At 45.5% G+C, this 12718-nt stretch overlaps 1 protein-coding gene and 1 non-coding gene across 2 annotated transcripts in view; one reads left to right on the top strand and one right to left on the bottom strand.

Annotated features, from left to right (window-relative positions):
- LOC124552296 (leucine-rich repeat-containing protein 15-like) overlaps positions 1-12718 on the bottom strand; it is a 200088-nt gene that overhangs the window by 160928 nt on the left and 26442 nt on the right. Inside the window, exon 2 of the mRNA XM_047126572.1 lies at positions 11841-12320. Within this exon, the coding sequence (XP_046982528.1) occupies positions 11841-12320 (480 nt within the window). The remainder of the gene's footprint in view (positions 1-11840; positions 12321-12718) is intronic.
- On the top strand, positions 3033-3107 carry Trnat-ugu. The gene has a single exon. It is a non-coding gene; the product is annotated as a tRNA-Thr (tRNA).

Below are 12718 nucleotides of genomic sequence, written 5' to 3'. Positions count from 1 at the left end.
CAGTAAGAAACTGATGACCTTCGAAGTTAAGTCCCATAGTGCTCAGAGCCATTTGAACCATTATTTCTCCCACCTCCTCACTCTCATTTTGTTTTTCCCTGGTTCAACATTTAATCAAGTATGCCCTCATATCCCTACTACCATTTTATTCACCCTCCTCTCCATCCCCTACATATACCAACTTCTAACACGGCTTTCCCTACTTCTCCATCTCGCTTTTGCCCATTGACATTGCCGCTCCGCTCTATTTTTGATTCCGAACCCATCTTTCTCTTACACAGTCAGCTCTCTTAATTTTCTTAATTTTATAAGTCTTGGCTTAACAATCTGTATTCCAGTATCTCGCCCATCCCTCTTCAGCCAGCGTCCATTTACCCTCCCCCGCTCCCTCCCGCGTTTTCATTATTACCTTCCGTATTTTACCAGTGGCACTTATAAGTGACTAAGGCGCTGCAGTCATGCACTGTGCTGCTGGTCCCGGCGGAGGTTCGAGTCCTCCCTCGGGCATGGGTGTGTGTGTTTGTCCTTAGGATAATTTAGGTTAAGTAGTGTGTAAGCTTAGGTACTGATGACCTTAGCAGTTAAGTCCCATAAGATTTCACACACATTTGAACATTTGAACTTACACGTGATTCACTGTCTTAGAATTTAATTTCGTTTCGTTCCTTTTGGCCTTCAGTTCCTCATCCAGCTTAATGCAGGTTCACTTAAAGTTGTTGACCATCTGATGTATACATGTTTATTGCAAAGATGATGGTGCACAGTGCCACCCCGAAGATAATTACAAACACTCTGAAAATATTTAACATTAATAGTCATATCTTTGACACTTTGTAGTTTTATATTCAGTTGTTCCATTACTCATACTCTTTGAATTCACTATCATTACGTTTTAAGGATATGGGCTCATCTTTTATTTACCAACGTAACCCTGTTTTTACTAAATATGCTCTCCCAATTATTTACTGATCTGTTACAAGATAGTGATTTTACATCTGAAACTTCGTGGGGAGCCAATATTTTTCTTATTTCATGGCCAACATTGAGCTCGACAAGATGTTAGGCTTCCTGCAATATATGTTAAAGACTTAAAATTTAAGTACATATTTCGTAATTATACACCAATTTACATCAATTATTACACATATTTTACATCTTTCGAAATTTTACGTGGTTCTTACTGTACGCGTTTACTGTTTTTAGCAAATACTTGATAAAGGCATATAAAAGACCGAAAACTGGGCTGTACTTAAATAAGCCACAAAACAATCAAAAGGCGTTGTGTTCCATCCAAAAACATTTCGATGCTGTCGTCTTGTTAGCGGATAATCGTGTACTGCTTCAAATACAAAAATGGTTCAAATGCCTCTGAGCACTGTGGGACTTAACTTCTGAGGTCATCAGTCCCCTAGAACGTAGAACTACTTATACCTAACTAACCTAAGGACATCACACACACCCATGCCCGGGGCAGGATTCGAACCTACGACCGTAGCGGTCACGCGGTTCCAGACTGTAGCACCTAGAACCGCTCGGCCATCCCGGCCGGCGCTTCAAATACACCATTCTAAATGCGCCACATGTATTGGTTGCACACTCCTATTAGGACTTCACGTTGTCGACGGATGGGAAATGTACAAATGCCTTTAAATATCTCTAAAGCCAGAAATCCAACGGATTTACGGCTGGTGAACGGGACGTCCATGTTGGCCACCTCGACTAGTCCATCTCCCAAGGAAGGTGGCACTGCCCCACGATCCGAAGAAAATGGGGTGGTGTCCCTTAATGCGCAAGCCACGGTCGTAGTCTTTCTGCAAAGGTAACGTGTACCAGTAGCGCAGCTAATGTACTGAGCAGAAATCTGTGATACACAGCAGCTGTTAATCTCTTTGGCAAGGTGTATGGCACTACGAATCTGTGACCGCCAGTACCAATGCCTAAGTACCCACTGGTACTCAAGCGAGACTGCGCTTCAGCTCCGTAATTGCTCGAGGATTCACATCGGCCCAGAAAAGCGTTTACTATGCAATCCTCGGAGACAACGGGCTATTGAACCACAGTCAACACGGATTAAGATAGTATCGTCCTTGTGAAACAGAACTAGCTCTTTACTCACACTGTAGAGTGTATGAAGGTAATATCTGTTCCCAAAGAATAGATACCATTGATCACCGTGCAGCTTCTCTAGAATGAAATGATAATTAAATCGACAGCCTTGCTGCAAACAGGCGTTGATATACATCAATGGGGACATGTTGTAAATGCGTGCCCCCGACCGGGACTCGAACCCGTGATCTCCTGCTTACATGGCAGACGCGCTATCCATCTGAGCCACCGAGGGCACAGAGGATAGTGCGCCTGCAGGGACTTATCCCTTGCACGCTCCCCGTGAGACCCACATTCCCAACATGTCCACACCACTACATTCATAGTGCGGCTAATAGATGTTTGCCCATCACGCTCATTACTCGTGGCAGATTAATCTATCAGATCCCGTACGAGTTGGAGCATAGCGTGTGCTTTGGCACAATAAGGTCAATGGATGGATAGCCATATTTTGACTATATATGAAGGTAGGCGCACTGTCCTTTTGTGCCCTCGGTGGCTCAGATGGATAGAGCGTCTGCCATGTAAGCAGGAGATCATGGGTTCGAGTCCCGGTCGGAGCACGCATTTTCAACATGTCCCCATTTATGTATATCAACGCCTGTTTGCAGCTAGGGTATCGATTTAATTATCATTTCATTCTAGAGAAGCTGCATGGTCATAATTGGTATCTATTCTTTAGGAACAGATACTACCTTCATATATAGTTAAAATATGGCTACCCGGCCATTGACATTCTTGTGCGAAAGCACACGTTATGTCCCAACTCGTAAAGGACCTGGTAGATTAACTTGCCTCGAGTAATGAGTTTGATGGGCAAACATCTATTAGGCGCGCTAAGAATGTAGTCGTATGGACATGTTAGGAATGTGGGTCTCACGGGGAGCATGTAAGGGATAAGGCCCTGCAGGGGCACTAGCCTCTGTGCCCTCGGTGGCTCAGATGGATAGAGCGTCTGCCATGTAAGCAGGAGATCCCGGGTTCGAGTCACGGTCAGGGCACACATTGATGTATTTCAACGCCTGTTTGCAGCTAGGGTGTCGACTTAATTATGATTTCATTCCTTATTTGTACATTTCCAAAAGGCTTTTAACACTGTCCATACAAACGACTTTTAGTCAAATTGTGGCTGTTGGAATACCGTCTAAGTTATGTGACTAGATCCGTGATTTCTTGTCAGAGAGGTCGCATTTCGTAGTAATTGAAGGAAAGTCATCGAGTGAAACATGAGTGAACTCTGGCATTCTTCAAGGTAGTGTTATAGGCGTTCTGCAGTTTCTTACCTAAATAAACGATTTAGGGGACAATTTGAGCAGCCGTCTTAGGTTGTTTGCAGATGATGTTGTCGTTTATCGTCCAGGAAAGTCATCAGAAGATCAAAACAAATTGCAAAACGAATTGTATCTTTACCGTGCAAAAATTGGAAATTGACCCTAAATAATGAAAGTGTGAGGCCATCCACATGAGTGATAAAGGGAATCCACTAAACTCCGGCTACACGATAAATCAGTCTATTCTAAAGAACGGAAACTCAACTAAATACCTAAGGATTACAATTACGAATAACTCGAATTGGAAAGAACACACAGAAAAATGTTGTGAGGAAGGCGAGCGAAAGATCGTTTTATTGGCAGAACACTTAGAATATGTAACAGTTCTACTAAAGAAACTGCCTACATTATGCTTGTCCATCCTCTTTTGGAGTACTGGTGCGCGGTGTGGGATCCTTACCAGATAAGATTAACGGAGGAGGAGGAGGAGATTAGTGTTTAACGTCCCGTCGACAACGAGGTCATTAGAGACGGAGCGCAAGCTCGGGTGAGGAAAGGATGGGTAAGGAAATCGGCCGTGCCCTTTCAAAGGGACCATCCCGGCATTTGCCTGAAGCGATTTAGGGAAATCACGGAAAACCTAAATCAGGATGGCCGATGATGGGATTGAACCGTCGTCCTCCCGAATGCGAGTCCAGTGTGCTAACCACTGCGCCACCTCACTCGGTGTGGAGTACATGGAGAAAGTTCAAAGAAGGGCAGAAAGTTTTGCAGTATCGAGAAATAGGGGAGGGAGTGTCACGGAAATGATACAGGATTTTGGGCGGACATCTTTAAAACAAAGACTTTTTCGTCACGGCGGAATCTTCTCACGAAATTTCAATACCAACTTTCACTTCCGAATGTGAAAACATTTTGTTTATGCCGACCTACATATGGACTAACGACCATAAGGGAAATCAGTGCTCTCACGGAAAGATATAGGTGTTCGTTTTTCCCTAATTTAAGTGTGATTTGCGGAGTATCCACGTAGATGTAGAATGCCTTGTGAATCGTGCCTCGTGACTGAAGGAAATGCAAACTATGAACTGCAGATCTTCTTCCCGTATCTCAACAGGTATTGGTTTCCGGGCATATAATTATAGGAACTTTTCCTTTACTTTTGATAATACCGTGTCTTGCAGCAGTACGTGACTCAGAGATAAAATAGGTTTCTTTTTCAGCAGAGACGTAAATATAACTTCGCAACTCCCAACGTATTATGGTGAGACATTCGTTGGCTTTTCAAAACGACATTCAACCACTTCGTAACCTGTCGTAGTCAGCGGATGTACGTCACCAGAAAGGAATTTCAAAAGAAACTTATCACCTTCCAGCTTGTTCAAAACATTTAGTTATGCTACAGATCGCTCCACCACCACAAATATTTTTTTTAAAAAAAGATTAGTTTCATTCCGTACTGGGCGACTGGTACAGCAACCGGTTATGAATTTCTTGAAGTGAGACAGTCTCTACAGTTAACCATAACAGTGGCAAACCAACATTCGTCCATTAACGCCCGCATGTGGTGCAATGTAGTTATACTTTGCATTATATTCTCGATTCCAGGTTCAACACCCGACATTAGGACGATGGTTTCTTATAAAATTTTATCTGAATGCCATACGTGGGCATTAGTGGACGAATGTTGGTTTTCCACATTCATTTCTACGTAAATTCACTGTTATTGTTAATTGTAGAGCCGTCTGCACAGCCTGGAACTCTGCCTATTTCGTGTTTTCATATTAACTTCATTTCCCCATTTTAATCAGCATGTCCCCCCCTAGTGTCATTTTTCACCCCTAGGCCAATCTGATAATGTCCCGAAAGGGCGAAGCGCGCCACTGCCTGTAAATAAAGATTTGGCAGCCAATACTGTCTTATTTCAATATATATATTTTTCTTTTAAAATAAAGGTTTTGACAACTTTACCAATTCACAGTTAAGAAACCACGCTTCATTTTAGTCGTTGACCTACACTGTGATTCATTCTGTCACGTTCTGTTTTTCGCAAACATTCGATGGTTTCAGAAAGTCACAGGTAAACTACCGCTCTCCAGCCTTAACCTCAGGTGATTATGCAGATCAGTCTGTCAATACAACTTCCATTACAAGAAGGAAAACACATTCTGATGATGACGTCACTGACGACAGCAGAACATCACGGTGTTCATGACACCTCTGAACCTCAATTATTTCAAGGTTCTTTTGCTGTCAGCTGTATACATCTACGTCTCTAGAATGAGATTTTCACTGTGCACTGAAATGTAGGGCGATATGAAACTTTCTGGCAGATTAGAGCTCTGTCCGGACCTAGACTCGAACTCGAGACCTTTGCTCTTCCCAACTCTGCCACTGAGCTACCCAGCCACGACTCACGACCCCTCCTCACAGCTTTAGTTTCAGCCAGTACCTCATCTCCTACCTCCCAAACCTAGCACAAGCACTCCTGTGAAGCTTTCAACACTAGCACTTCTGGAGTAAAGCATATTGCGCAGATGTGGCTGAACCCCCGTTTGGGGGATGTTTCCGGAATGGGACATTCACTCTGCAACGGAGTGTGCGCTACTAGGTAGGAAAAGAGGTACTAGCAGAAGTAAAGCTGTGAGGATAGGTCGTGAGTAGTGCTAGGGTAGTTCAATGGTACAGCACTTGCCCACTAAAATCAAAGGTCTCGAGGTTCGTGTGTCTGTCCGGCACACAGTTTTAATCTTCCGGGAAGTTACATGTAAGTGTTACACTTTGGTACACTTTCACATTTCTGTAGCACCGTAATAAGATTTTTGTTCATAATCCTCACCAGAACTCTGTTGTCGCCGGCCGTTGTGGCCGAGCGGTTCTAGGCGCTTCAGTCTGGAACCGCGCAACCGCTACTGTCGCAGGTTCGAATCCTGCCTCGGGAATGGATGTGTGTGATGTCCTTAGGTCAGTTAGGTTTAAGTAGTTCTAAGTCTAGGGGGCTGATGACCTCAGAAGTTAAGTCCGATAGTGCTCAGAGCCGTTTGAACCATTTGAACTATGAGATTTGTTTGTCAATAGAGATTTTCTGAATTTACTTCGTAGTATTGTTTGGGCTACGCTACACAATATAATGTTACCAAAGCGTCTATTTCGCATCCAAATTCGTTAACTTCCCGAACTCTACATGTGCATCTGCTCTCAGCAATGGAAGTTAGTGTGTGGTGGAGGGTACCTCTGGTAACTATCACAGTCACCCCTCCCCCATTTTCTTTTATTTATCGATATGGGCGATAATATCATTAACGCATCGTGAAGCATACTACAAATCTGGAAAAAAAACATCAGACACTCAATCAAGGCTACAATGTGTTTATATAGTGTCTCTGTCTTAACATTACAATGTTCTTCAGATAGGCATACATGTCTGAAGGTGCAGACACTGTTCCGACGATTACAAGTACGGTAATTATAGCGGCCGCGAGGGTTAGCCGCGCGGTCGAGGACGTCTTGTCACGGTCCGGGCAGCTCCCCCAGCCGAAGGTTCGGTTCCTCCCTCGGGCATAGGTGTGTGTGTGTGTGTGTGTGTGTGTGTGTGTGTGTGTGTGTGTGTGTGTGTGTGTGTGTGTCGTCCTTAGCATGAGCTAATTTGATTAAGTAATGCGTAAGCTTAGGGACCGACGACCTCAGCAGTTCGGTGCCATAATACACTACAGGCCATAAAATTGCTGCACCACGAACATGACGTGCTACAGATGCGAAATTTAACCGACAGGAAGAAGATGCTGTGATATGCAAATGATTAACTTTTCAAAGCATTCACACAAGTTTGGAGCCGGTGGCGACACCTGCAACGTACTGACACGAGGAAAATTTCCAACCGATTTCTCATACACAAACAGAAGTTGACCGGCGTTGCCTGGTGAAACGTAGTTATGCCTCGTGTAAGGAGGAGAAATGCGTACCATCATATATCCGACTTTGATAAAGGTTGGATTGTACCCTATCGCAATTGCGGTTTATCTTATCCAGAAATTGTTGCCCGCGTTGGTCGACATCCAATGACTGTTAGCAGAATATGGAATCGGTGGGTTCAGAAGGGTAATACGGAACGCCGTGCTGGATCCCAACGGCCTCGTATCACTAGCAGTCGAGATGACAGGCATCTTATCCGCATGGCTGTAACGGATCGTGCAGCCACGTCTCGATCCCTTAATCAACAGATGGGGACGTTTGCAAGACAACAACCATCTGCACGAACAGTTCGCCGACGTTTGTAGCAGCACTATCAGCTCGGAGACCATGGCTGCGGTTACCCTTGACACTGCAAAACAGACAGCAGTGCCTGCGATGGTGTACTCGGCGACAACCTGGGTGCACGAATGGCAAAATGTCATTTTTTCGGATGAATCCAGACACTGTTTACAGTATCATGATGGTAGCATCTGTGTTTGGTGAGAACGCGGTGAACGCACATTGGAAGCGTGTATTCGTCATCGCCATACTGGCGTGTCACGCGGCGTGATGGTATGGGGTGCCATTGGTTACGCTTCTTGCTCACCTTTTGTTCGCATTGACGGCACTTTGAACAGTGGACGTTACATTTCAGATGTATTACGACCCGTGGCTCTACCCTTCATCCGTTCCCTGCGAAACCCTACATTTCAGCAGGATAATGCAGCCCTGGCCAGCACATTATCCAGATCTCTCACCAATTGAAAACGCCTGGTCAAAGGTGGTCGAGCAACTGCTCGTCACAATACGCCAGTCACTACTCTTGATGAACTATGGTATCGTGTTGAAGATGCATGGGCAGTTGTACCTGTACACGCCATCCAAGCTCTGTTTGACTCAATGCCCAGGCGTATCAAGGTCGTTATTACGGCCAGAGGTGGTTGTTCTGGGTACTGATTTCTCAGGATCTATGTACCCAAATTGCGTGAAAATGTAATCACATGTCAGTTCTAGTATAACATATTTGTCCAATGAATACCCGTTTATCGTCTGCATTTCTTCTTGATGTAGCAGTTTTAATGGCCAGTAGTGTAGTTTAAGTTAGATTAGGTAGTGCGTAAGCTTAGGAACCGATGACCTCTGCAGTTCGGTCCCATAAGACCATACCAAAAATTACAATTTCGAATTCCCGTGAAATGGATTCTCATTTTGCGAATCTGGATTGGCGTCAGCTGTTTGTGACAAATAAAAATTTGTTCCGGGACGGGAAACCGAATTTCCATCTTATCGCGATCAGGATACATATGTTCGTGCCCCGGTACAGCACAAAATTCCACACATTTACATTTCTCATGACCAGTTGACGTCAGTATGGGTTCGCCAAATGTGGATATCCGTTTCGTAATATATTAGACTTTAGTGGGAGAACTGGTATAAGTCCAAATGAAAAATTCGTTGGCATTCAGAAGTGGAGATCAAACTAGCATCTTCCAGTTTAATACAGACGTTGGGAGTCACTACCGCTCAGTACGTCATTAGATATAAGTCAAATTGCACAAAAGCCGCCGTTGTGGCCGAGCGGCTCTAGGCGCTTCAGTCTGGAACCGCGCGACCGCTACGGTCGCAGGTTCGAATCCTGCCTCGGGCATGGATGTGTGTGATGTCCTTAGGTTAGTTAGGTTTAAGTAGTTCTAAGTTCTAGAGGACATAACCTCAGATGTTGAGTCCCATAGTGCTCAGAGCCATTTGAACCATTTTGAACCAATTGCACAAATATTCGCATCAATTTATTAGTAAACACACACACACAGTTGTTTTTCTAGGAAATTCATCAGTAAAGTAGAAGGAGTTGGTCACCATTAAGTCATCTAGGTGGCCAACTGCTCTTATTGCACTGATGGATTTCTTGGTTGAAGAAACTTTTGTGTGTGTGTGTGTGTGTGTGTGTGTGTGTGTGTGTGTGTGTTTGTAGTAATGAGATCATTGTAATTGACATAGACCTAAAGCAACACTACAGATGACTCCGTAACCGTACATTTCGTATTCACGTTGGGGCTTCACAAACGCAACACCAAACTGACACTTCTCAATTTAATCTATGCTGCATACCAAGCAGCCTTATAAGATTGCCCTACTTTACGAATCCACCACCAGACTGTGTGTAATTTCCTTTTTTATTTTTCCCGTTACCAGTTTCTGGCTCTGCGCATTCTCCAGTGCGTCTCTAGTAACATAAGTGTCTAGATCGTTGTCAGTAGTTTAAAAGTCGCGTATCATGCATAATTGTGCAAAACACTGTCGTCAAACTTCCTCATCTTGCAACATTTCCTACCACACTGTCTACACTCACATAACGTTCGTGGAGTCGGTAGCGTGAAAAATAAGAAAAAAATAAAAAAGTGAAAGAAAATGCACATTCTGGTGGAAAAACGTCGTTAGATTACATTAGGATCGGTTTTCGTTCCATAGACCCAAAAAAGAGATCATTCTCGTGGGTGCGGAATAAGTCAAAAAAATCTAAACTAAAAAACATAAAACATCTGAATTTAATACTACTACCGAGATCATTTGTCACGAGACTGCCAGAATATGTGAATACATTATAGTGAACTGGAACTGCCAATATTTATAGAATTAATACTTTATGAGAATGAAACATTATTACGCACTTTTAATAAATTTATCATACACCAAAAACAATTTTGACTGTTGTGACCAAGTGCAGTCAAAACCGAAATCTAAGAGGTGTTATTATTCAAGCCGCCCTAATAGAACCAGTAAAGATATTCGTCTAAATAGTAGGAGTCGGCTACCAGAAAATCTTTCAAACTCTGTTTAAACTTTACTGTATACTAAGCCAAGTGCCGGCTGCGGTGGCCGAGCGATTCCAGGCGCTTCAGTCCGGAACCGCGTGACTGCTACGTTCGCAGGTTCGAATCCTGCCTCGGTCATGGATGTGTGTGATGTCCTTAGGTTAGTTACTTTTAAGTAGTTCTAAGTTCTAGGGGACTGATGACCTCAGAAGTTAAGTCCCATAGTGCTCAGAGCCATTTGAACCTAAACCAAGTATTTATTGATTAGCGTTATTTCATTGAAAGTCTGTGTTCCTGAATATACAGAACTCCTCTTCTGACCAAAGTAAGTAACATTACACCTTAATGTAGACTGTTCTTATTTGTGGTACTTATACTATGTATTAAGCTATTGGCTGGAAATAGAGGCGTATTACTTGCAAGAAGTTTCATTAAGCGATTAATACCCTGAGAAACAGTGGTTAGAAAACTAAGTTCCTCGGACAGATTTATGCATGATGATCTTGAATTTACACCACAAACGCGTCTTATTACACGCTTTGGCACACTAAAATCTTTTGCTCGGCTAAATTATGAATATCCTATATGTGAAACCAAGTTTTTAATGATTCATCAAATTTATTGAGGCGCTGGTTCAAATTGCTCTGAGCACTGTGGCACTAAACATCTGAGTGCATCAGTCCCCTAGACTTATAACTATTTAATCCTAACTAACCTAAGGACATCACACATATCCATGCCCGAGACAGGATTCGAACTAGCGACCGCAGCTTCCGGACTGAAGGGCCTAGAACCGCTCGGCCACAGCGGCCGGCTGAGGCGGTGGGGACCACACAGAAGAAACTGATGATTCACCACCATTATGTCACCTTGTAGAATAATCTAAAAGTCAAGATGATGATGATGATGATGATGATGATGATGATGATGGGTTTGTGAGACACTCAACTCCTCGGTCATCACCACCCGTACGAAGTCCCACTCTTTACACAGTCCTATGTAGCCACATTCACGAATGGTTATAAGGACCACACAAACACGCAGTACTGGGCAGAGAAAATCCTCAACAGGGCCAAGAATCAAACCTGGGACAAAGTAATCCAGAGGCAGCAACGCTAGCCACTAAACCACGAGCTGCGGACTAAACGTCAAACAGTGTGCTATAAACGGTTTGGTCACCAGATTTAGGTGGATGAGGAGGAGGAGGAGTGTGGAGGTTTGGAGGGGGGGGGGGGGGGGGGAGGGCAGGAGGGCAGACCCCCAGCCTATCACAGGACAGGTCTGGTACCGAACCTCAGGTATAGGACCATCCAGTGTCAAAAGTTGACACAAAAAAATGGAAATGAGCCAATGCCATCGGTGGCTGGGAGGCCCCTATTTGGAGAAGTTCGTCCGCCAACTGCATGTCTTACTTCATTCCACGCCACATGGGTGACTTGCGAGCCGATGATGGGGATGAAATGATGATAACACAAACCTCGAGCGGAGATAATCTCCAACCCGGCCGGGAATCAAACCCGGGCCCGCTTGCATGGCAGGCGAGCACGTTGCCACCCAGCTAAGCAGGCAGAGAACAGTTGACAGAGTGGAACTGCAGAACGAGGCTGGTACTCACATGGTTGCGTCGGGTTCCGCGGACGTCGGCCACAGGCAGTACGACACCACAGGCGCGGTCGAGACGGCTCGGCGGGCGACTGACCACTGTGCGGCGAGGCAGTCAGCTGGTGTGAGGCGTGGCGCGGTGTGGGCCGCGGGAGAGACGTCCGTCCCTAGCGGCAGCTCAACAGCTGACTGGCCGCCGTCGCCCGGGGCACTGGCGAGAGATCGGCCGGGAGCGCTCGCCGCAGCAAAACACGGAAACCGCGGGTGACCTCCAACCAGGACAGCAGTGGCGGCGGCGGCGGCGGCGGGAAGACCCGGCCCGTTCTCACAGCGACGCCGCTGCACCTGCGGACGTGTCCGAGTTACGAAACGCAGCCGCGCCGCGCGCATAATGCCAGCCAGCTGGGAACCCGGCGGAGAGCTCGCTGCCGGACACGCATGGCTGACGCGGTGGACGGCGAACGCCCGCCCCGGCTCCACTGGGCGTATCGCGAGCGCACGGCCTCTGCCGCTGCTGCTGATAAGCTTTACGGCGGTCTCGGAGCAACCGGCGATGTCATTAAAGCCGGCCTGGCCGCTGAAATATACCAGCGCGGTAGCCGGGAAGTGAACACCGCAATCCGCCGCTGCTGTTGACCCAGACCTTCTGGAATGTCTCCATTCAGCAGGCACTGGGTTCGGTCTTATGGGGGGCGGGGGACTGAGTGGGAGGGGGGGAGGAGGGGGGGAGGGGCGAGATCCTAGTACGTTACAGTCGCTCCCCCACTGCAAACATGCCACACATAATAATAACGATGTGATATACAAAAAGTAATTTCTTTTACAATTTCCTACACCACTCAACTGCCTACTGGAATAAACTCTCTCAAATTCTAAAGGTTGTTATAGTCTTCAGTCCAGACACTGGTTTGATGCAGCTCTCCATCCTACTCTATCCTGTGCAAGTTTCTTCATCTCTGCGTACCTGCTGCAACC

The sequence above is a fragment of the Schistocerca americana genome, chromosome 10 (genome assembly GCF_021461395.2).
Source record: "Schistocerca americana isolate TAMUIC-IGC-003095 chromosome 10, iqSchAmer2.1, whole genome shotgun sequence".
Lineage (NCBI taxonomy): Eukaryota > Metazoa > Arthropoda > Insecta > Orthoptera > Acrididae > Schistocerca > Schistocerca americana.
Note: the sequence above shows the minus strand (reverse complement) of the source record. Positions and strands in the feature narration are given on the sequence as shown.